General features: G+C 34.4%; 1 protein-coding gene across 1 annotated transcript in view; it reads right to left on the minus strand.

Annotated features, from left to right (window-relative positions):
* The window catches only part of ZC3H6 (zinc finger CCCH-type containing 6), an 82,087-nt gene that overhangs the window by 10,144 nt on the left and 47,670 nt on the right, over positions 1-24,273 (minus strand). The window contains exons 6-10 of the mRNA XM_044663446.1: positions 17,323-17,439; positions 16,708-16,819; positions 15,977-16,086; positions 8,666-8,919; positions 4,934-5,445 (exon numbers count right to left, since the gene is read on the minus strand). Of these exons, the coding sequence (XP_044519381.1) occupies positions 4,934-5,445; positions 8,666-8,919; positions 15,977-16,086; positions 16,708-16,819; positions 17,323-17,439 (1,105 nt within the window). The remainder of the gene's footprint in view (positions 1-4,933; positions 5,446-8,665; positions 8,920-15,976; positions 16,087-16,707; positions 16,820-17,322; positions 17,440-24,273) is intronic.

The raw sequence follows: 24,273 nt of genomic DNA on the forward strand, positions 1-24,273 counted from the left end.
CAGAAAGAGCCATATCTGGCCCTCAAAAGAGCAAGATATGGCTTGAGAGCCATACGTTGCCGACCTCTGTTCTAGGGGGTAGCTGGGTGGTTCAGTGGATTGAGAGCCAGGCCTAGAGACAGGAGGTCCTAGTTTCAAATATGGCCTCAGACACTTCCTAGCTGTGTGACCCTGGGCAAGTCACTTGACTCCCATTGCCTAGCCCTTACCACTCTTCTGCCTTGCAGCCAATACACAGTACTGATTCCAAGATGGAAGGTAAGGGTTATTTAAAAAAAAAAAAAAAAGTATATATATATATATATATATATATAATGTTCTAGTGGGGAAAGCTATGAAAATTCTATTTGCTTCTTTATATTTTCATGAATAATATGGTCCAAATTTGAGATTGTTTTCATAAAAAAGATTTTAACGTGATAAGACAATGTATATAGGTTTGTAGTTAATGATGAATTAATGAAGATAGGTCATTAAAAGTTGCTGATAACACTCTGCTGTTTTCTGACATTTATTATTCTTTTGTCACTTTCATCTATAAATTGTATTGGGCTGATTTCATTGGGTCTCATATATAGCTTTCTACAGATTTGTTTTCACCCCCATTGCTTTTTTGCTTTTTTAAGAGGATGCTCACATTCTTTCTTCATTCTCATATAGTACAAGTAAATTTGTACTTTAAAATGTTATTGCCTACTAACTGTTATATCTTCTTCCTTGGCAAGGAGATCAGTTGTTGATTGGCTATGGTAGCTACTAGGCTTGTTTGTTCCCCACATTGTGGTGACTATTCTACAGAAGTTATTCCACAGAAAATAGTGATTATTTTTGCAATCTTACCTCAAACCTCATCAAACTGCTCTCCTCAAAGTTAATAATGATCTACCTGACAAATTTAAAGTGCTTTTTTCAATTCTCATGCTTCTTTACCTTGACCTTGATCCATTTTCGATACTGTCAATCAATATATTCTCCTTAATATTCTCTTAAGATTTTCATTACATTGCTCTTTCTTAGTTCGCCTCCTATCTGTCTGATCAGTTCTTCTCAGTCACATTCACCTAGGTAATATCTTTTAACCACAAGTGTCCCAAAAAGGCTCTGTCCTGGGTCCTTTTGTCCCCTTACACTATTTCATTTAATGATCTCATCAACTCCTATAGATTTTTTTTTTTTTTTACCCTTGTACTTCGGTGTATTGTCTCATAGGTGGAAGATTGGTAAGGGTGGGCAATGGGGGTCAAGTGACTTGCCCAGGGTCACACAGCTGGAAAGTGGCTGAGGCCGGGTTTGAACCTAGGACCTCCTGTCTCTAGGCCTGACTCTCACTCCACTGAGCTACCCAGCTGCCCCCTATAGATTTGTTTTTAATGTCTATGTAGATAATTCCCAAATCTACATGTCAAGCTCTAAACTTTCTCTTGACCTACAGTTTCACATCTCCAACTACCAGAAATCCTGAACTGGATATTTTTAGATATCTTAAACCCAACAAGTTCAAAACTGAGCTCCCCTAAACTACCCTATTTCTTCTTAACTTCTTTATTATAGTTAAAGGTATCATCATCTTTCCAGTCATCCAGAGTTGCAACGTAGATGTCTTCAACTCCACATTCTCTCTCACAACTCCAACCCCTCCTCTCGCCCAATCTAATCAGCTGCCAAGTCTCATCATTTCTACCTTCATAACATCTCTCATCCCTTACCTTCATAACATCTCTCATCCCTTTCTCTTCTTGAACATTATCACCACCCTGGAGCAAGCCCTCATCAATTTACTCTTTATTGTTGTCTCTGCCTCAAGTCTCTTCCTTTTCTAATCTATTCTCCATTCAGCTATCAAATTGATCCACCAAAAACACAAATCCTACCATATCATCTCCCATTACATTCAGTAATCTCCAGTGGTTTTCTGTTACCTACAGTATCAAATATATGCTTTGTTTGGCTCTGAAAATACTTTATAACCTGGTATCTTCCTACTTTTCTAGCCTTCTTTCACTTTATTATACTTTATTCCTCTACATTATTCTGTAATCCAGTGTTACAGACCTCCTCACTGTTCCTTGTTCATACATATGCTCCATTTCCCAATTCCATGCATTTTCATTGGTTATCCTTGGAACACTCTCCCTCCTCATCTCTACTTCTTTGATTTCCTAGCTTTCTTCTAGTCTTATCTAAAGTCTCACCTTCTCAAAGAAGTATTTCTCAATCTCTGTTAACAATCTTAATGCTTTCCTTTAGTAACTACTCCCAATTTATTATCTACATATCTATATATCTATATATCTTGTTTGTACATAATGGTTTGTATGACATCTGCCTCATTAAACTGTGAAGCTCCTTGAGAGCTGTTTGTTTTGAATTGGGGAGGTGCCATTTAAAAGCAGTGTTTGTGGACATGTGGGGGACCTTGAAACTACATTTCCTGTGGTCCAGCTTAAATTGAGAGGAGGGCCTAAAAGAAGCTTGCTTGACTACCTGGCTGGCGGAGGAGATACATGATGGGCTCCGGCAATAAATTTAAAAGTTAGTCAGGCGCAGTCATATATATTTTACCAACACGGCCATGGTTTAATTAAACTACTAATTTCTCTTATTATATCAGTCTTTATCATTTCTAATCTTAACAGAGCTAAGCTAGGACTGTGTTTTTACCTTTCTTTGTATTCTAGCACTTAGCAGAGTGCCTGGCACATAGCAGATGCTTAATAAATGCTAATTACCTTTTTCCAGTTCTAATTTTTCAGCATCAATGGATTGTGTCAGTAGGCCACATTGCACTGCATTTATTTTCAGTGTCTTCATTTTTTATCCCTTCTTTAAATTTAGCACTGATTTTTACTTTTATTCTAATTAAATAATAATTATGTTGCCTCATATCACATATGTAACTGATTCTAAAGTTAATCAGACAGAAACCAATCTTTTTCTGTCAATTATAAGACATGATAAATTTTGCTTTTTTATTGATGCAATATAGTGCTCACCATATTTAACACCTGCTGACTCTCTTCTTGAAGACATACTTTATGACATATAGGTGTGAGATTTCTAAGCAGCCTATAAATTTTTGGTTTCTTTCATTAAAAAAAATTAGATTTGTATTTTATATTTTCACTGCCCATCTTAGTAGATCAAGTTTTAAAAGATATATTTAATATTTTATGTGTTTTATCTTAATCTACACTTAATATTTAGCCTAAAAAAGAATGGCTGATATATATGACTAGAGTAAAAGACATTTTGACAGAAGAAATGTACAGTGGAAAAAGCACCATCTCTGGAGTATGAGGATCTGGAGTGTAAATCCCAACTGTGCTATTTACTACTTTTGTAAACTTAGGAAAGTCACTTAAATCCCTCTATGTTACAGTGTCTTCAACTATAAAATGAGAGGGATGAACTAGATAATCTCAAAAATTTATTCTCATCCTAGATCTATAATTCTGTGAAGTTATAGAAATAAAGTTTATTATTTAATTAATTCATCCAAAAGTGGCATTATTTCCCATTCAAATAATAATGACTATTCAATTTTGATTTTAAGAAACCCTCCAAATAATAAAACATTAAAAAAAAAACACAACCCTTACCTTCTGTCTTAGAATCAATACTAAGTATGGTTTCCAAGGCAGAAGAGTGGTCAGGGCTAGGCAATGGGGGTTAAGTGACTTGCCCAGGGTCACACAGCTAGGAAGTATCTGAGGCCAGATTTGAACGTAGGCCCTCCTGTCTCAAGACCTAGTTCTCAATCCACTGAGCCACCCAGCTGTCCCTAAAAGATTAATTTTTTTTTTAATTTTGAAGGTAACATTTATTGTTTATTTTATACTTAAAAAAAGCCACCCTTGCCTTTTGCCTTAGAATCAATACTAAATATCAGTTTTAAGGTAGAAAAGCAGTAAAAGCTAGGCAATTGGAGTTAAGTGAGTCGTCCAGAGTCACATAACTAGGAAGTATCTGAGGCCATATTTGAACCCAGGACCTCCTATCTCTAGGCCTGGCTCATAATTTCATATAGAATATACTGCTTTTTGGTGTTCTGCTGTGTGTATGGAAGTTTTTTTGTTGTTAAGTCAGAATAAAACATCTAAAAGATTAATTTTTAACAAATATAGAAATGAAAACATTATATATATTTATATGCATATACACATATATTTTTTTATAAACCCTTACCTTCCGTCTTAGAATCAATACTGTGTATTAGCTCCAAGGTAGAAGAGTGGTAAGGGCTAGGCAATGGGTCACACAGCTGGGAAGTGGCTGAGGCCAGATTTGAACCTAGGACCTCCTGTCTCTAGGCCTGGTTCTCAATCCACTGAGCTACCCAGCTATTTCCTCCCCCCCCCCCCCATTAAATTATATTTTGACTGTGATGTCTTCATTGGCAAAGCTTTGCCATTAAAATAATTTTCAATGTTTCCAAAGAAATATTAGTTATTCAGAAATGTTTAAGAATATAATTCTGCACACATCCAGAAGGTGACAATTTATTACAATGTGTAATTTTCCAGTGTTATAAGTATTTGCAAGCTGTACAAATATACATTTTAAGTAACTTTTCTTTTTCTGGTACAAATGTACAAAATATGTGGAAGAAGTAGGATAAGCTATATTGTACTGGTCTACTATTCTCTTAACTACATAGTTGACCAGACCTCCTATTTTTATAATTAAGACATTACCGAAAGTAAATAATAAAGATCTTGGGTTTTTTTCTCCCCATAATCTGCAAAATAGTTCTTTGCTACACTGCCATTAAACCATATAATTGACTTTACAAAATATATACTTTGCAATGTATTTCCATTTAAAATTGTTTCTAAGCATACAATTTGTTGTTCAATAAATATTAACTACATTTGTAAAGTTATCTTGAATCACAAACAAGGAACTAAACATGGAATTTCAAAGGTAAACTTACCACCAGAGTTATTGGCTGTCTGAAAATTATGTACAGCTTGATGTGAATAGTAATTATCATAGAATTCAGCTGGGTTTTGTAGGGACTCATAGTTGGCATTGAGCTGCATTTCAGTGGGACCTTGCTGGTAGGAAGGACCTGAAGAACAGTGATTCTCTATTGGGATGTTCATCATATGTCCTTGCACTCCTGTAGAATTGTAGGAACCACTCATACCAGGTGGTGTTAAAGATGGGCCTGGTTGAATGGGTCCTCCAGCTTGATTGTGTGGCCCTAAAAATCCAGGTGGACCAGGTTGCAATGGTGGGCTATGTGGCATTGGTGGGCCAGGAGGACCTGTGCACTGGTGGTGTCCAGGGGAACCTGGGTGCACTGCAGGGCCATTGTGTCCCTGAGACATGTTAGGACCAGGACCTGGACTTGACCCTGAATTGTACATATGCTGAGGATGTGGGTTGTTTCCCTGAAACTGTGGTCCTGGTGGTGAGGCACTATTATAAAATGCTGGTGGCCTGTAAAAAGAAATAATATTTTAATGTTTTTCTTAACTTAAATCTTGAGAAAAAAGTGCAACTATCTAATGACTTTTCATAAACATTTTCTACCAAACTTAGAAATTATCAATATTATCTATAAAGTTCTTTAAAACATTTACATGATATGCTGTTTGTGTTGCTTTTCTTATTTCCGCTGCTTTCTTAGTTCCTACTGACAACCTTTTACTTTATTATTATTCTTGATCAGTCTTGCCTTAATTGCTAATGTCATTTCAAAATTTGACTATTATCTTAAATGCTATACTATAGGACAGACATGTAAAAAAATTCTAGTTTTCAAAAACCATCTTTTTGGGTTTGTATTGTGACATACTATCAATATGTATCACAAGTATATATCACAAGATGGAAATTATAGCACTCATTTTCTTAATATTTTTCTCCAGTGGATAATGGAGTCTGAAACAAATTCTGTATTACTAATAGCATCAATTTTGTCTATATTTGTAAAATGAAAAAACAAGTCTTCTTTATTTACTTAATACATGATAAATATTTCTTTAAAGAAAGGTACTGTGATATTTGTTATAATGACACTTGGAGAGCCTAAAAATTGCCTTACATATATTTTTCCATTTGAGCTTCACAATAACTCCATGAAATGGGTACTTACAAGGTATTATTTTCATTTTTAAGGAGGAGAAAATGGACTCAAGAGGTTATATTATCTGTGTATGGTCATATACCTATCAAAGTTGTAAATTAAACTCCAGTTTTCCTAATTCCAAATCTAGAAATATATCCACTATGACATGTCATCACCTTTTTAGTCCTTTACTTTTTCTTCTAAACATCGACACTGATGTCCAATAGAATCAAACCATCATACAGTCAAACTTAATACTCAGAGAATTATACTAAAAATGTAATCACATTTAGTAGAAAAGGATTACCATTATTCTCTTAGTTTCACTGCTTTTTCACCAAGATTAAGTGCTTCAAAATAATTGCCAAAATAGAAGACATTTCAAAGTTGGTTCTATATTTTCTTTAAGATATCTTGGGATAGTTAACATTTGGACATTCCTTTTAGTTAAATGTTACTCATGATAATTAAGCATACTATGAAACCTTTAATGATAATGTTTAAAAAATTGAAGAAATATTATGAATATCTTTTATAATGTGTAAAATTAGTAAATTCCCTTTGATTCAATTTAAAATTTATTAACACTCACTCATTGTGCAGAGTATTTTGATAAGTGCTAGAAGAGATACAAAGTTTAAATACATGATCCTTTAGGGAAGGCACTTTGATATAGTAGAAAAAGCACTTCACTTGAGTTAGAGCTTAATCCATTTAGTATGTGATTTGGGGCAAGTAACTTCCTTCAGGGCTCAGCTGTTTTATCAGTAAGATAGGCACAGTAAAATCAACATATTAGGATGATTAAATGAAATATAATTTAATTTCATTTAATCATGTATATATATATAGTGGTCTGTAAGACTTAAAGACACTTGTGAGTTATTGTTATTACCAATGTAGATAACAGGATTTCATTCAATTACTTTTGGGGATTTTCTGTTTCTTTTAGTCTGCACTAGGAATCATATATACTAAGAAGTGAAAATGCACATTAGAATTAGTGCTGTCTGAAAAAACTTATTCACTTTTTTTGGTTCACTTTTTAACATATCATTTTACCCACATTTTTAAAAGCCTTTCAGGGATTATCTTTTCATGATAATGAATAGCTCTATAGTTATTCATCAGCCTACTTACTGTTCCTCATGTGAGTGACTGAATAAAGAGGTAGGGAATTTCAATGGTTGTTTTCACCTTACCAAATATGCAAACTTATCATTCTAGCACTACTTGAATTCATTTAGATGGACTAGCAATAAGTTCCTATTAAAATTAAAATATAATATATGGAGTAATCTTTATGTAATAATTATAAGTATCTTTGATTTTTCCAGTTATAATAATTGCTATCTATTGGTTTAAGTAGTCACATGTTTTGGTCCAAAAGAACAGCAATGTACATGATACTTTGGGATCCACTGCTGCTTAATCTTCCCTCTATTTCTTCAAAAGCAGTCTGGAGAAGAGGAAAATGGGAGCATTTAGTAATTCCTGAATGCCACAGAGCCAATTATTAGGGCATATAAACTGTGAGGCAGCTAATAGCTAACTCCTTTTGAAAACGCTCAATTTATAAAACAGTTCCAAAAGAAGAAGGAAGTTATCTATGATCTTTTAAAAATGTAGGAAATTTGGGAAATCCAATGGTTGATCCTCTTCCTATACCTGACAATAATTGAATAAAGGATTCTCACCACACAAAGAAATCTAAGCAGTAGCCTCAGTGGTTTTTTGTGGTGCTTTTCTTAAAACTCTGTAATAATTTGAGGTTGTTGGTTCAAATCTTGGTCCTGCTACTTACTATCTGTTTGACCTTGGCAAAATCATAACCTTTGGGGTCCCAGAGATCTGATTTGTAAAATAAGGATGCTGAATAAGATTTCTAAGGTCTCTTTCAGTTCTAAATCCTATAATATCAGTAGATAGATAGTAAAAGTATCACAATGGCCACTTTTATAGGGGAAGAAACAGGTTCAGAAAAATTAACTAAGCTGCCTAAATTCATATAAAAAGAAATTGGCAGAGCTGAGATATGAACCTAGATCATTTGACTACAAGTTCAGTGCTCTGAAGCAATGGTTAAAAAAATTTTAATTCATAGAGGCAAGTGCAGATTCTTTAGAAGTGCAACTTCTAAGGGCAGTCTGAATGATGATGCCAGAAACAATTCAGATTTTGGACAGTTGCTAGACTGTTAAATGATGCTTTAAAGTAAGGGAAGAAAAGATGGTACCATTCATATTGCCAGACCTTGGAAAGGCACATTTGCAATTTCATGAAAAAGTTTTTCATCTCCATATTAAAATGTCTAGTTCTCCTCCAAGCTAGCACTTCTACATAAAAATCATGGGAGAAATAATATAGGGGAGATTAGATAAAACAAAGTCAAGGCTGAAAATGAAAGAATAAAATTATTCATTAAAATAAACAAAAAACTAGCAACTAACAATTTAACATTTGTTCAATTAGTGAACTATTAGATATAAAGATCATGTGGAGAGTAAAGAATGAGGTTTCATTTTTACATAAGAATCAGACCTATGTTTGAAAGTATAGTATTTTGTTGTGATTGGAATTCTGACTTACTTCTTCCCAATCTTGTGTGCTAGATCCACAGTAGGTTTTACAACTATTTCAAAGAGAGATGGAATTTTCTTAAATTCATCAGAAAGATCTGCTTGAAAATTGTCTTCTGATTCAGAAAATGAAAAATGCTCTGGTGGGGTTGGCAAAAGGCCAACTCCTGGAGGTGGTTTAGGAAGAGGAGCAATACCACTTCTTCTAAGATCTTCTAAATCTCTTTCATCTTCATTTTGTGGTTCCTCTTCAGTATTCAGAGCCTAAAAGAAAATTACATAATTATTTTTGGGTAACTGAATCAATCATGGGTATTATCTGATCTCTGAATAATTCTTAATGTTATACTATTCAAATTAAATATATCATCATCTTATATTGCTCCACTCTTTCCTGGATCCTTCCCCTCAGTCTACAAATGCATTCAGATAGCTCCATTACCCTAAACAAAAAGAAAAAAAACCTTTCCTTAATTTCCCATTGTCTCAAGTTATCATCTCTTTCTTTTCTATTAAACTTCTGTAAAGAAGACTCTATTTGTCTCTACTACTAACTCAATTCCTTGTAATCTACTTTCAATTACTACTATTCTACTGAAATAATTCTCTCAAGGTCACTAAATTCTATATTATCTCTTTATCTTTTTTTTTTTTAAAGAATTCAGAATTATATAACTCTGTGGACCATGCCTTCACTTTTTCCCCTTGTTGGTTTCCTTGGTGCTATAAACTAGTGGTTAATTTTTAACTGATACCTTTTTCCTCTTTTGCTGGAGCTTCATTCTTCTTTCAGTCCTTAAATATGAGTCTTCCTTAAGGAACTGTCTATTGGTCTTCGTTTCTCTCTATTATTACTAACTCCCATGGTTTTGGATCACTTCCATGCAGATATTTTCAAAATCTGTATTTTTCACTTCTCAAGTTCTCCCAAGAAAGCCAAAACCATTTTTAACTGCCAATGGATATTTCTATCTCTATGTCCCTCCTGATCTAAAATAATGTCTAAAACTGAACTCATTTCTTCGTAAACATGATTCTCTCCCTAGTTTTTCTATTTCTGGCAATGTGCCATCACTTTCCCAGTCTAATAAACTTAGAATTGTCTGTGGCTCTTTCTTCTTCCTTATCCCACACTTCCAAACAGTTGCCAAGTCTTAACAATCTTGACCTCTTCATTTTGACTCGCAGTACAAGGACCCTTGTTTGGGTTCTTACTTCTTCTATCTTATACTATTGTAATAGCCTCATTCTGTCCTTTCTATAATCCAGCCCCCACATTGCTGCCTGACTAATCTTCATTTATCTCTATTAAACATCTTTCAATGGCTCCTCACTCTCTAATTAATAAAGTATGATACCAGAGTCTAACGTTCCCCCACAATCTGGTTCAAAACTACCTGTCCAGCCTTACCTCATATTGCCATCCTTCATATCTTTTATATGCCAACCATATAGGATTATTTTGTCCTCCTCCATTCTTATTTTTCCCTCTCCCATGGCTTTGTATTATACTCTCTACTCTCATCTTTTAAAGTCCTTTCCTTCCTTCAAGACCCATTTTAGATGCCATCTGCTCCTTAAAGCCTTTCCTGATCTCCCTAATCTTGCTCCGTCTTAAAATTTAATACAATATTTTGCATGGACTTTGCTTTCATGTCACTTATTGAAGAATTAGATGTATTTGTATACTTTTTATACCATTAGATTATAAATTCCTTGAGGGCATGGCTTATGTCATATTTATCATTATATCCCCAAAATCTAGCACAATGTTTTGTATATGGTTGGTGCTTAACACACATATCAGCAGAATTGAAATGTCAAATGTTTATTGAATATTTTCTGTCCATTTCAATTTCCTTTGTAAATAATGGTTTAAATTTCAGAAGCCTACCAGTAGTTAGAGCTCTAGCTCTCTATTTTTATTAACTGCCTAACATGTATAATCCAAAGGAATTCTGAGCCATGATGGAAATAATGGTAATAACTTACTCTCATATGTTTTCCCCTAATCAAAGCAGTAGATATATTATTACTTTCTTTTTCAGATAAAGAAATTTAGGCACATTGTCACAAAACCAACAATAATGATGGCAATTCTTGAAATCTTGTGTCCAGCATGAATTAATTTTATGTGCATAAGACACATATCTCAAGACATATAATCTGTTCAGAATTATGAAATAACCTTTTGAAGAATTTTCCTGAAGAAGGGAAACAATTTTATAATTTACAAGAATTTTTAAAAAAATATTTAAGAGTTTTTGTTAAACTATTAATGAAAACATAGCAAACTCAATCCAATATGGATCAAATTTAATTTAGTAAATGAACAAATATTCATAAAATACCTACTTGTGTGCAAGGCATTGTTTTGGGAATATAATGATGAAAAACAGAGTCCCTGTCCTTAGGGAACTTACATTTTACTAGAGGAATATGACATGTACACAGATATATAATAAAGTTATCTAATGAAAGAAAGAATAGTTACTAGGTAGGGGATGAGAAAAGATTTAATGGTCTTTTCAGTCACCTGAGCTGAGCTTAATCATTAAAGGAATTTAATGATTCTGAAAGATAGAGATAAGGAGGGAATACATTTCAGGCATAAGAAAGAATGTAAGGTTTCAGGAAATGAAATCTAATTTGGCTAGAATACACATGAAAGGAAGTGATATGAAATGGTTGGAAAGGGAAGTTGGAGCCAGATTATGAAGTCTTAAAATCTAGAATGAGGAATTTGTTATTTTATTGTAAACCTAATCAGAAACTAGTGGAGGTTTTTTGAATACAAGTGATGAAATGGTCAAACTTGTGCCTTAGTAAAATTATTTTGTCAACTTTGTGGATGATGAAATCAGGGAGATCAATTAGGAAGCTTTAAATAGTCCTAATGTGATAAGGACTGTAAGATGGAGATTTTAGGTATTTTATAAATATGTATTTAAAATGTGGCCTCCAGGAATCAACCATTCAGATTGATTCTATAATTAAAATAGACCCAAGTCAGCATCCAGTTTAAGGTAGTTTATTTACAATTAGGAAGGTAAAAGGTAGGTAAATAGAGAGAGGGAGAGGCCAGTCCAGGCCTGGAGAGGCCTGGATGGAGAGAGAGGCTTAAAAGACTAATTAAACTAGGTTACAAGCCACAAGACTTTAGAAATCAGAGAGGCTATAAGCCTACTTAAGGCAGAGTTTGGAAACGCCAAGGTAGGCCAAGGAAGTCAGCCTAACTTACTCACGTGACAATTCAGAGTAGAAGCATTCTGAGGTCTCAGCTGAAACCTTCAGCTGAGTCCAAAACCAAGTCCAAAACCGGAACTCCTGAACTCCTTCCACTCCTCAACTAACTGAACCAGGTTGTAATCCACGTTTTTAAAGAGATAGCGTCTCCCGTCATTTCCTGTGGGCCACCTCTAATTCAAGTGGACAAATGGCAGTCTCTACACTGATTTGGACTGCCCAAAGGGCAGTCCCTTGTTCTTGATTTGATACTTATTGTCAAGCGTGGTTAACTTATCTCCACTCCTCTACTGATGGAGGTGGGGATATCATCTCTGTGCCTAGGGTAAATAGATTTTTGACTATGAATAGGCAAGAGTTAATTTCTTTTACACAGGACCTAAATATGGATTATAGCCACTAGAATGGAGAGAAGGAATATGGCAGATTATCTGGGCTAATAACAAATAATTGCTGAACTATTTTGAATTAGGTGATGCATGAGTTGTGGCAGTATAATCAAAAGGATATGATAACTGAATATGAGGAGCTGAGGAAGAGGGAAAACTCTAGGATGACTCTGACATCAAACTAGATGTCTGGGAGGATAGTGGTACCTTCAAAAGAAATAACTGGGAGGTGAGGTGGATTTATAGGAAGGAAGATAATGAATTATTTTGGAAATACTGAATTTGAAATGTCAAAGAGAAATCCAAGAGAAAATGTTTTGTAATGAAAGACTGGAATTCAGGAAAGAAATCAGAAACAGACACAGGAATCTGGAAAAAATTTGTTTAAAGATGATAACCTATGTGGGTAGGTGAGATCATGAAGCAATAGATTAGTCATATAAAGGGAAAGGAATGGGTGGGGCGTCATAAACACTTAAGAGATTGAAAGATGATTGAGAAATGGGAAAAATGATTGAGAAAAAGGAAAATGAAAAGAAATAAAAAGTCAGAAAGGTAGGATGGTAGTGGTGTTATAGAAAGTTAAGGGATGAGAGAAGTTTTTGGAAAAAGTGCTACTCAACTGTGTCAGAAACTGGGAGAGGTCAGGGAAGAGGAGAAACAGAAAGTCCATTGGATCTAGTGGTTAAGAGGTGATTGGTAACTTCTGAGGGGTAAATTTCTATAAAGCAGTAGAATTAGAAGCTAGATTGCAAAAAGGCTGAGAAGTAAGTGAATGGTGAGAATGGAAAGACACTTGTGCAAATGGAATTAGCTCAAGCCCATTCATAGTTAAAACTCTAGCCACCAGAGATAATGTCATCCCCACCTCCCTTAGTGGGGAGGGGAGATGAATTACCCACATGTGACAATAAGTAACAAATCAAGAACAAGGGACTGCCCTTTGGGCAGTCCAAAACAGTGTTGAGGCTGCCATCTGTCCACTTGAATTAGAGGTGGACCTCCAGGAAGTGACAAAAGCTGCTGTCTTTCAAGTATGATGGTAACTTCCTGTTGAGGCAGTTTGCGCTTTGAACTTGGTGCTGAAGGATCTCTACTAAGACCTCAGGCGGCTTCCCCTCTGAATTGTCGTGTGGGTAAGTTAGGCTGGCTCCCTTTTGCCTACCTTGGCGTTTCTAGAGTCTTTACCTCAATAAGGCTTCTTTGCCTCTCTAATTGCTAAGGCCTTGTGACCAGTAGCCTAGTTTAATTAGCCTTTTAACCCTCTCTCAGTCCGGACCTCTGGTCCGGGCCAGCCTCTCCCTCTCTCTATTTCCCTACCTTCTACCTTCCCAACTGTAAATAAACTACCATAAAACCCATCCTGACTTGGGTCTATTTTAATTATGGAATCAATCTGAATTATTGATTCCTGGCGACCACACCTTAAAATATATATAGATATAGATATAGATATAGATATAATATCTAAGTTTTCCCTCTTACACACTGCATATAGTTTCTTTCTTTGAATATAAATTAATCAATCAATAAACATTTACTAAGCACTTACTATGTTCCAGGCTGGAGAAAGAAATGGCAAACTACTTCAGTACCTTTGCTAAGAAAACCCCAAATGGGGTCTTGAAGAGTCAGACACAATGGAACAACTAAGCTGTGATACTAAAAGAGGCAAAAGACAGTCCCTGCCCTCAGGGAGATTGCATTCTCAAAGTGGAAGACAACAAGCAAACACATATAGAAAAATCAAGCTGATATAGGTTAATAGGAAATCATTAACAGAGAAAAGGCACTAGATTGGGGAAGTCTTCCTATAGAAGATGGAATTTTTAGCTCAGACTTAAAGGAAGCTAGGGAAGACAACAGGCAGAGAGGAGAAGGGAGAGTGTTCTAGGCATGGGAGTCTGCCAGAGAAAATGTCCAGAGCTGAAAGATGGAGTCTCTTAAAGGTAGAATAGCCATAAAGCCAGAGTCACTGGGTGGAAAAGTATGTGACTAAGGGAATAAGATGCAAAAAGATTGGAAAGGTAGAATGGGGCTAGATTATGAAAGGTTTTTAATGCTAAGCAGGGACTGTATTTGATCCTGGAGGCAACAGGGAGTCACTAGAGTTTACTGAGGAGAGAGGTGACATGGCCAGATGGATCTTTAAGAAAATCACCAGTGACTGGATAGAGTATGGATTGGAATAGTGATTGACTTGAGGGAGGCAGACCACCAGCAGGCTATTGATATAGTCTAGGCGTGAAGTAATGAGGGGCTGTGCTAGAGTGGTGGCAATGCCAGAGGAGAGAAGAGAGCATATTTGAGAGATGTTGCAAAGGAGAAATTAGCAGGCCTTGGAAACAGCTTGGATATGGGTGTGAGAGATAATGAGGAAGCTAGGATGACATCTAGATTGTAAACCTGAGGGCCTGGAAGAATAGTACAGTACTGCCTTCTACAGTAAAAGGGAAAATGGGGTTGGGGAGTGGGGAAAGGAGGATTATAGAAAAAGATAATGAGTTCAGTTTTGCACATGATCAATTTAAGTTGTCTCCTGAATATCCAGTATGAGATGTCTGTGGAATAATTGGAGATATGAGATTAAAAGTCAGCAGAAAGGTTGGGGCAGGATAGATAGATCTGAGAATCATTAGCATAGAGATGGTAATTAAAGACATGGAAGCTGATGAGATCATCAAGTAAAGTGCTATAGAGGAAAAGAAGAGGGCCCAGAATTGAACTCTGTAAGGCATCTTTAGTTAGAGGGTGTGATCTGAATGAGTCTAGCAAAGGAGATTGAGAGGGAGGGATTAGATAGGTAGGAAGAGAACCTAAAAACCTAAGGTGAAGAGAATATCAAAGAGGAGAGAGTGATCAATAGCTGCAAAGAGGGCAAGGAGAAGAGGGATTGAGAAATGGATTTGGCAACTAAGAGATCACTGACATCATAAAATATGGCAGTGAAGGAGAAAAGATATTTAAGATGATAGTTTTGAGGGCTTGGTAGTTGTTAACTGAAAACTTTTTTTTTAAAGATGAGAGATATTGGGGCATATTTGCAGAAGGCAAGGAAAGAGCCAATAGATAAGAAGGGAATGAAAATGAAAAAGAGGGAGGGAATGATCTATGGTCAAGCTCCCCAAGAAGACGGAAGGGATAAGATTAAGGGCATTATTTAGAGTAGATCTTGGCAAGGAGGAGAGTTACTTCTTCAGGAACTAAGGGGAAAAGGACAGATGAAGCTACAGAAGGGTTTGAGAAAGCTCAGCAAATAGGAGGCAAAGTCTGTTAGGGGAAAAGAAAGGGTTGGTGGAAATATTTTAAGAAGGACTGATGAGTACTGCTGGGCATATAGTAAGAGAGCAAATCAAGGAAGAATAAAAAGATACTCTGTAGGAATTAGGGTCAAATTATTAGTAGGTAACATGAACTGGATAAGCAAAAAGTATAGGTGAGTTCATTTTAATGAGATCATAAAACACACAAATTACAATCAGCCAGAAAGTTTTTCTTCATAACTGAAATAATACTTATGTGTTGCCAACATTTAATTCTTTGTACAGTACAGTAGCTTTTTAATGAGTGTCTGATTAATAAATCACTTTCTTTATAAAAATGAGGTGCTTTTTAAAAAGTAAGAATTTCAGTCATATCAATCTATTTGACTATATCAGTAATTGCAGTGCATGTATACTACTTACTTTGTCCAGAAGTTCTTTTGTTTCTTTAGTGAGAGGAGCATGGGAAAATTTGCACTTATCTCCTTGGTAACATTTTAATCCCTTATGATAAAATTTGCAAGGAAATTCATGTAAAACATAGTATTAAGGAAGAGATCAAGTTAAAGTCTCACTACAATATTTTCTTACAAAATATAATTTCTAATAGTTTTTTTCTTCTAACATCCATTTTATTTTGATATGACTAGAAAAGTATCCTCTAAAACTTAACACAGGTTAGAAGCAAATATGTTAATTTCCATAATTACAAAAGCTTTCTTATACTTGGAAAGTAAATTTTCAATAAATCCCTATAACTTATGAAAAAACTAAAGGGGCTTAATATGCTATATTTAAAGTTACACAACAAATTAGGCTGATTTGTCCTGGCACAAACACAAAGCTTGCACCAAAACTTTACCCTGACCATTCTAAATAGAAAAGACTCGTTGAAACAGAGATTTAGCTAAAAAGTCTTTATTTATTAGATTTTTCTCTGAAAGAACTTCTTTTTTTCTAATCAATGATATTAATGAAATTCAAAATACTCAATTAAATAGAAAAGCTGATTAAATTGGGTTTATACAGTGTATCTTTTCCAAAACTAAAATCAAACCATTGTGAGCTTTATTCGATTACTATTTTAGAAAAGACTTACTCCCCTTTGCCCCTAATCCTTAATCTTTTAGCTGCATCTTTTTAGTAAAGGATATTATGCATATAAATGCAATTCTCTCCTTTGGTACAATATCCCTGTATATAAAATTTGCAGATTTCCTTTTTTTTCTCCAATTCTGCATCATGATCAAATTTACATTGGTCTCCCTGTTCAAAAGAGAAAGAAAAATAATTTTAAAAACTGAGTACCTTAACTGTGACATTATAAAAAATCTCAATAATATTTTAATAAATAGTTATTAATAATATAAAAAGTTTGTTATATTGTATACAATTATAATTATTACATTGTATATAATAATACAATAATATTATATAATAAAGTCATTAATAATACAAAAAACCTCAAAAGGAATGGATGGCATCTAATTCATAAGGCTAAATTTAATAGACTTCCTTGCTATTACTTTTTGCAACATATTTGTGTGTGTGTATGAAAATCAGCATAAAGCATTTTCATATAAGGTTTAGCACTAGGAGAGGTTAATCAGTTTTACTGCAACAATAAAACAGTAGCTATTAAAAATTCCCCAACAGGAAATATTTCTTAGACTAAAATGAAAGATTATAAATTGGTGAAAAAATAATACTTTAAAATTTTGATGATATAAATTTAAACAGAAATGTAAGTATTTAAATGAAATATTTACCTTAATACATCTCCCCTCAAGAAAATATTTACAAATCTGTTTTCCTTTGTGTTCCACTGTATGCTGATTTATGAACTCTTGACTCATATTAACCCATTTTTTCACAGGTTTACCATCCTATAATAAAAAATAATTCCATTTAAAATTACAAATGACAAGTGGACAATTTTTAAACTTTTATTTTTTAAATATCTATATCCACATGGTCTAAGAAAGCAATGAGGGTTCAACATTTAGAATAGTTCTTTATTGTATGTGAAACAAAATTATCAGCATGGTGAATTCTGATTCTATCACAAAATTAGAGTGAAAGAAGTCATAATTTTCTTATTTTTAATAGAGTTAATACAAAGAATTTTTCTCTTTACTTTCATAATTTGATGGGTTGGTGATTTTATCAGTATTGGTATTCTCTTCACCAATACTGTTTAAAACCATTTTATATCTTCTTATTCCATTTGATTTTTGCTCATGTTTTTCTTGGAATCCTCTACAAAGGATCTATTGAATCACTGGAATTCTTTCCTCTTATTCAATTACTATCTTTTGAGAATCAAAAAGACATATCCCACTTCGTGTTTCACACAGTGTATGGCACTTAATAAATGCTTATTGACTGACTTTACTCAAATTACTAGAGGCAGCTAGGGGACATGGTGGATAACATGGAAGTAAGTACACGAGTTCAAATCCAACCTTAGAATCTTAATAACTGTGAGAACCTAAGCAAATGACTTAACCTATCTGCTTCAGTTTCTTCATCTGTAAAATAAGCAAAATAATAGCTTCTATCACCCCCCATTACCTTCTAATTTAGTTTCCTCTTCAGTAAAATGAGGATTATAATAACACTTGCCTCAAAGGGTTGTAATGAGGATCAAATGAGAAAATATTTATGATGCACTTTGAAAATCTTAAAGAATTATATAAATGCTATTGTTATTTCTTTAGCATATTGCCATTAATATACTTCTTATACTTATAAACTAACACTAATTAATATATTTCTATAATTATTTGGGTTGTGTGAAATATTAGTTGTTTTGAGATTCTATTGTTTCCTGACTTGTAATATATCACTGCTCAGGGAATCCTGTTGTTAAAGAGGTGCACTTATGAAGCACTGAACAATTTGAGACTGAAAGCACTGAACCATTTCCATATCTTAATCCTGTTCAATCTACCACTTTTAGTCCTTTACCCAGTTTATTATGCAACTGCAGTACTTGTCATATCTATAACATTACACATCTATATTTAAACATACATATATAAACATGCATATATAAATTTCATAAAATGCCTGTTTATAGCAATCTAAAGCAATATGTATTTTTCCAATGTGGAAGGCTAGCCTAATTACATTATTGTGTATTTCACTGGGGAAGGCTCTGTAGTAGCATTCTGGAGATCAATGCAATTAAAAGGATGCTATGTGTAAATTGGAACAAAAATTTTTGTGAGACCATTTAATATAGAATGCTGGAATTGAAGTTATATGATCTGAGTTTCAGTTCTGATTAGTTATTTCTGTTACCATGAGTTGGTCACCACACATCACTGAAACTTGGTTTCATCTATAAAATAGTTATAATATCTGAATATCTTTCACATTTGTTGTAAGGAAAGTACTTTTTAAGCCTTAATGTTTTAAAAAATAAGTTAATATGATTCCACATAGTTACATCATCCAAGACATGGGGAAAACATATTTATTACCATATTTAATATGCTTTGCACAGTGTCTGGCACTTAAATATTTACTAAGTGACAGAATATCAAAGGATCATTGAACAAAGTTATTTCCCAATTTATGTCTTTCATGAAGTTTTAGATAGTTCAAATGTTTATTTCAGAGGCATCTTGCTGAGGAAAGCCCTTGTTGTTTTCTTGTCCAACACTATTTTCAACCCCTAAAATACAGTGGCACCTCTATTCTCTATACCTTTCAGTCAGTTGACTTTTTGCTATAAAATACTACCTTTCAAATCTGGCCATTTCCTTTGCATGTTTTCATCAAGGATCTATGCAATGCTTGCAAAGGACACTTTTATTTTATGGAGATGAGAATGCAGGTCATTAGATATTGATGTCTTCCAAGTTGACATTTTAAAAGTTCATGACCTTTTCCATTCTTTTGGAATCTTCTCTTCTTTGAGTTACTTTGAAAATTGATCCATGAGTATCTTTTTGACTTTGTTGCCTTCAGAATAAATATTACATTGTTCACTGTGCTTGGTCTGGTCTGTCTTCTCTTCCCAACTTCATCTTTTCAAATGTCATTGCAATCTCATCACATGATACATATGTGAAGTAAATAAGTGTTGGAGTTCAAATTTGGTAGCTTATTGTTGGTGAGACTAGATTACTACAAACATAGTGGCAGATATATTCTATTACCTGTCTATTTGTTGTCTTCTTGGTTTCATCTACAAATGATCTTGAGATAATCTAGCTTAGCTGGATTTCAAATCAAGTTCTCTTTAGGCTCATTTTCTCAACAGCTTTTTTGTGTATTTTTTACAAGCAGTACTGCTTATAATCTTCTATTCATCCCTGCGGAGTTGTGAAAATCAGACTGTATTTAATCATTCAATAAGCATTTACTGAGTATCCATTATATGCTAGACACTGTGTTAAGTACTAGGAATATATGAAGAAAAAAATGAAAGTCTCTGCTCTCACGAAGCTTACATTCTACTGAGAAGACATGCCCATATGCAAATATGCAAAACATACATAAAGCAGATATAAAGGAATTTTGGAGGGGAAAGCATTATCTGCTGGGAATACAAGGAAAGGTCTCCTGCATAAGGTGGCCAGGTGAGTGGAACCTTGAAGTAAAACTAGGGATTCTAATAGGTGGAGGTGAGGAGGCAGAATATTTCAGGCACAGTCAGCATAAAGGAAGAGACAGAAAATGGAGTATTATCAACAAGTAATAGCAAATAGGCCAGTATGGTTGCCTGTTAAAAACATCAAGAAGAGTAAAACAAAAAGGTTGGAATGGTAGGAAATGATCAGCTTGTAAAGATCATCATATGGAGAATAGGAGTTTATATGTGATCCCAGACATGACATGGTCAGACCTCATCATCTGGAAACTTATCACCCTGTGAGATTGCATCAATTTTTGAAATCTGACCTAATCAGTACCCTCTGCTCCTCCTCCAGGACTGAGCAAGGATCTCTCCCAAGGTCTCCATTTAAGGATCTGTATTCTCTTGGACAGTATATATTCCATCATGACCATGCTCCCAGGAAACTTCAACAGCAGGAAACATGTTCCTGCAGAAACTGCTCATAACTCATCAGCACTGTGTGCTCACTTGATTATCCTCAAAGTATGGAGAGCAGAGCAAAGAACTTCTCTTGAAGCTTCCATTTCAAGAGGTCTCTCATGCCAGTCATCTATTCATTTTTTATCACCTTGCATTTCTTAGGCAGGGCTCCACTAGGTTCCCCAATGCTAGTTATCTTCTTCCTCTCCATGCTCTCAAATCCAATCTCCCTTTTTAGTTTCCTTTTATACATTTTCTTCTCTCATTAGATTGTAAGCTCCTTGAGGAGAAACTGCCTTTTTAAAAAAATGTGTATCCTTAACATTTAGCATAGTGTTTGGCATGTTGTAGGTACTTAATAAATGTTTATTAACTGAGTGACAGGCTTTAAGAAAATTTCACAACTGTGTGGAAGATGGGTTGAAAAGGGGTGAAATTTAAGATAGAGAGATGAAATAGTAGGCTACTGTAATAATCCAGGCAAAAGGAAATAAGGGCCTGAACTAGGGCAGTAATGTGTAGGTGTAGAGAAGGGGACAATGTTGGGGAGATATAGATACATGTTAAGAGTTTAATAAATGTTTTTTGAATATTAAAGGCTTGGTAATTGAATAGGTAGAATGAGATTGAGGAATTGAGATGATCCCAAGGTTATAATGCTGAATAACAGAAGCAGGGAAGTTAGGAAGAGAAGTAGGTTCAGAGACAGGGGAGATAATCAGTTTTGTTTCAGATAAGTTGAATGCCTCTAGTACACTGAGCTCAAAATATCTAATTGGCACTTGGCAATGCAGAACTAGAATTTGAGAGAAGGCACCACTGAATATAAAGATCTAAACATTATCTTCATAGAGATGATATTAAAACTTGTGTCCTGATGAGATTACACACTAAAAGAGCCTAAAGAAAAGAGGGCCAAGAACAGTTAGGGGCATTTATATGGATGATAATTTAATAAAGGAGGTTAAGAAGGAACTATCAGATAGATAAGAAGAGACCAAGAGAGAGAGTCATGAAGAGAAGAGAAGAGATTAGAGGGTGGTCAAGTAAGATTAAGATGCAGAAGAGGTCATTATAAATTAAAAAGGTTTTGTAAAAAACAAATGCAAGCAATATTGGAAGGAAAGCATAAAGGGGGGGATTTATAGCATGTATCTCTGACAAAGGTCTAATTTCTCAAATATACAGAAAAAATAAGTCAGCTTTATAAAAATAAGAAATATGAAAAGGCAGCTTTCAGATGAAATAAAAGCTATCTATAGTCATATAAAAATGCTCTAAATAGAGAAATGCAAATTAAAACAACTCTGAAGTATTATATTGGCTACTATGACAGAAAATGAAAATGACAAATGTCATTGGAGAGGATGTGGAAAAATTGGAACTTTAATATGCTATTGGAGCTGTGAGTTAGTCCAATCATTCTGGAAAGCAATTTGGAACTATGCTCAAAAGACTCTACAACTGTTCATACCCTTTGATCTATCAACACCATTACTAACTCTGTATCCCAAAGAGATTTTTTTAAAAAAAGGGAGAAGGGCCTATTTGTACAAAAATATTTATTGCAGACCTTTTTGTGGTAGCAAAGAATTGGAATTGAGGGGTTGTTTCAACAATTGGGAAGTGGTTGAACAAGTTGTGGTATATAACTGTGATGGATACTATTTTGCTATAAGGAATAACAAGCAGGATGATTTTGGGAAAATCTGGAAAGACTTACACAAACTGATGCAAAGCAAAATGAACAGAATCAGGAAAACATTGTACTTAGTGACTGTAATATTTTTTGACAAACTACTGTGAATGACCTAGTTATTCTCAGCAAAGCAGTAATCCAAGATAATTCCAGGACTCACGATGAAAAACGCCATCTGCCTTCCATGAAAGAACTGATAGAGTCTGAATGCAGATTGAAACATATATTTCATTTTCCTCCTTCTTCTTTTTTTGTTTGTGATCTCTTCCACAAAATGGCTAATATGGAAAAATGTTTTATATGACTGCACATGTAAAATCTTCATCAGACTGTTTACTGTCTCAGGGATGGGGGAGGGGAGAATTTGGAATGTAAAACTTAAAAAATTAATGTTAAAATTGTTTTTACACGTAATTGGGGGAAAAAAAGAGGTCATTAAATGTGGCAACTAAAAGATCTGTTGGTGACTTTAGAGACTAGTTTGAGCATCTTTCCCTTGAGCAAAGAGTGTTTTTGCAGGCTGAAGTAGTTTCTGGACTTTTTTTGGCCCTCTCCTTGTAGCAATTGTTTCATATCAAGCAAACTTCTTCATAAAGTGCTAATTAGAAACAAAGTCTTGACATTTTTTCTCTTTCCATTTTTCAGAGTCTGTAACTTGCAGAAAGAGGCTTAGCTGGAGTTGCTGTTATCATACACAGTACCTTCTTGTGTTTAATTTTTCTTCTAACTTGGAATTTACAGTTTGTTTTGACTAAACATTTAGAAGATGGTTTTAGTGAAGATATTCTGAGATGATGGTTACATCTACAATCAGTTGCTTCCTATGTCAAGATTCAGTTAATTTTTGTCATTCTGTCATTTGGTGTTCCACATATCCAGTGTCTCTTAAAAGTATTCATGATCCATAAATGTAAAGCTTTTTGATAGTCTACAATCCTTTGATCTCTAATACCTTTTTTTAAAAACCCTTAACTTCTGTTTTTAGTTCCTTGGTGGAAGATTGGTAAGGGTAGGCAATGGGGGTCAAGTGACTTGCCCAGGGTCACACAGCTGGGAAGTGTCTGAGGCCGGGTTTGAACCTAGGACCTCCTCTCTCTAGGCCTGGCTTTCACTCCACTGAGCTACCCAGCTGCCCCTCTAATACCTTTTGATACATAATGTTAGTTTCTAATGTAGCTTCTTTTGTAATTCCTTGTCCTCACTTTCGCCTTGAAGTTACCAAGTATTAATAAATGTAGCTTGGTTTGGAGGAATTTGTCAAATTCCATGTGTGATTTCTTTACTTCACCTTCTACAATGGATGTTGGCACATAACACAGTAAAAATCTTAATGTTTGTTTAAGCTCATGACAAACAGTAATCAGTGAGATAAGAAAGTATTGTAAAAAATATTTTTTAAAAAAATTACTGTTCGGGACAACTCTTCCAACTTTTTATTTGCCTTTATAAGGGGAATCAGTGAACTATATTTCCATTTACTTGGTTTTGTTATGTCTTCTGGGTCAATTTGTAACAAAAATATAAATGAATAAAGATGCTGATAGTAAGAGCACAGTAAATATTTATTTGATCATATTTTGCTTTAGTGTACCTGACTTTAAAATTGTAGTTAGTTCTTTGAATTACCAGGAGATGGCAACACTAAGACAAATGTACACATTTCCTGCAAAAAATAACAACAGAGGCATTCCAAACATTTACATACTAATAATACTAGGGCAAATCTAATGCTATCTATCACTTTTACAAACTAAAAATATATTTTAACTCTGGGAATTCAAAAGAATCCAGACTATTCTCTCTGGTTCTGGGTGCAAAGAAACTGGAATTTTCTAATTAATGTTTATGGTATAAAGAAGCTTCTTATAAATTGACTAAAATGTAGGTCTTTGCTCTATACTCCTACAGTGATTTATGGGTTTGAAGATTTAGAGTTAGCAGAGAACTTAGAGGTCATTTAATCTAAACTCT

Source organism: Gracilinanus agilis, chromosome 2 (assembly GCF_016433145.1).
Source record: "Gracilinanus agilis isolate LMUSP501 chromosome 2, AgileGrace, whole genome shotgun sequence".
In the NCBI taxonomy this organism is placed as follows: domain Eukaryota; kingdom Metazoa; phylum Chordata; class Mammalia; order Didelphimorphia; family Didelphidae; genus Gracilinanus; species Gracilinanus agilis.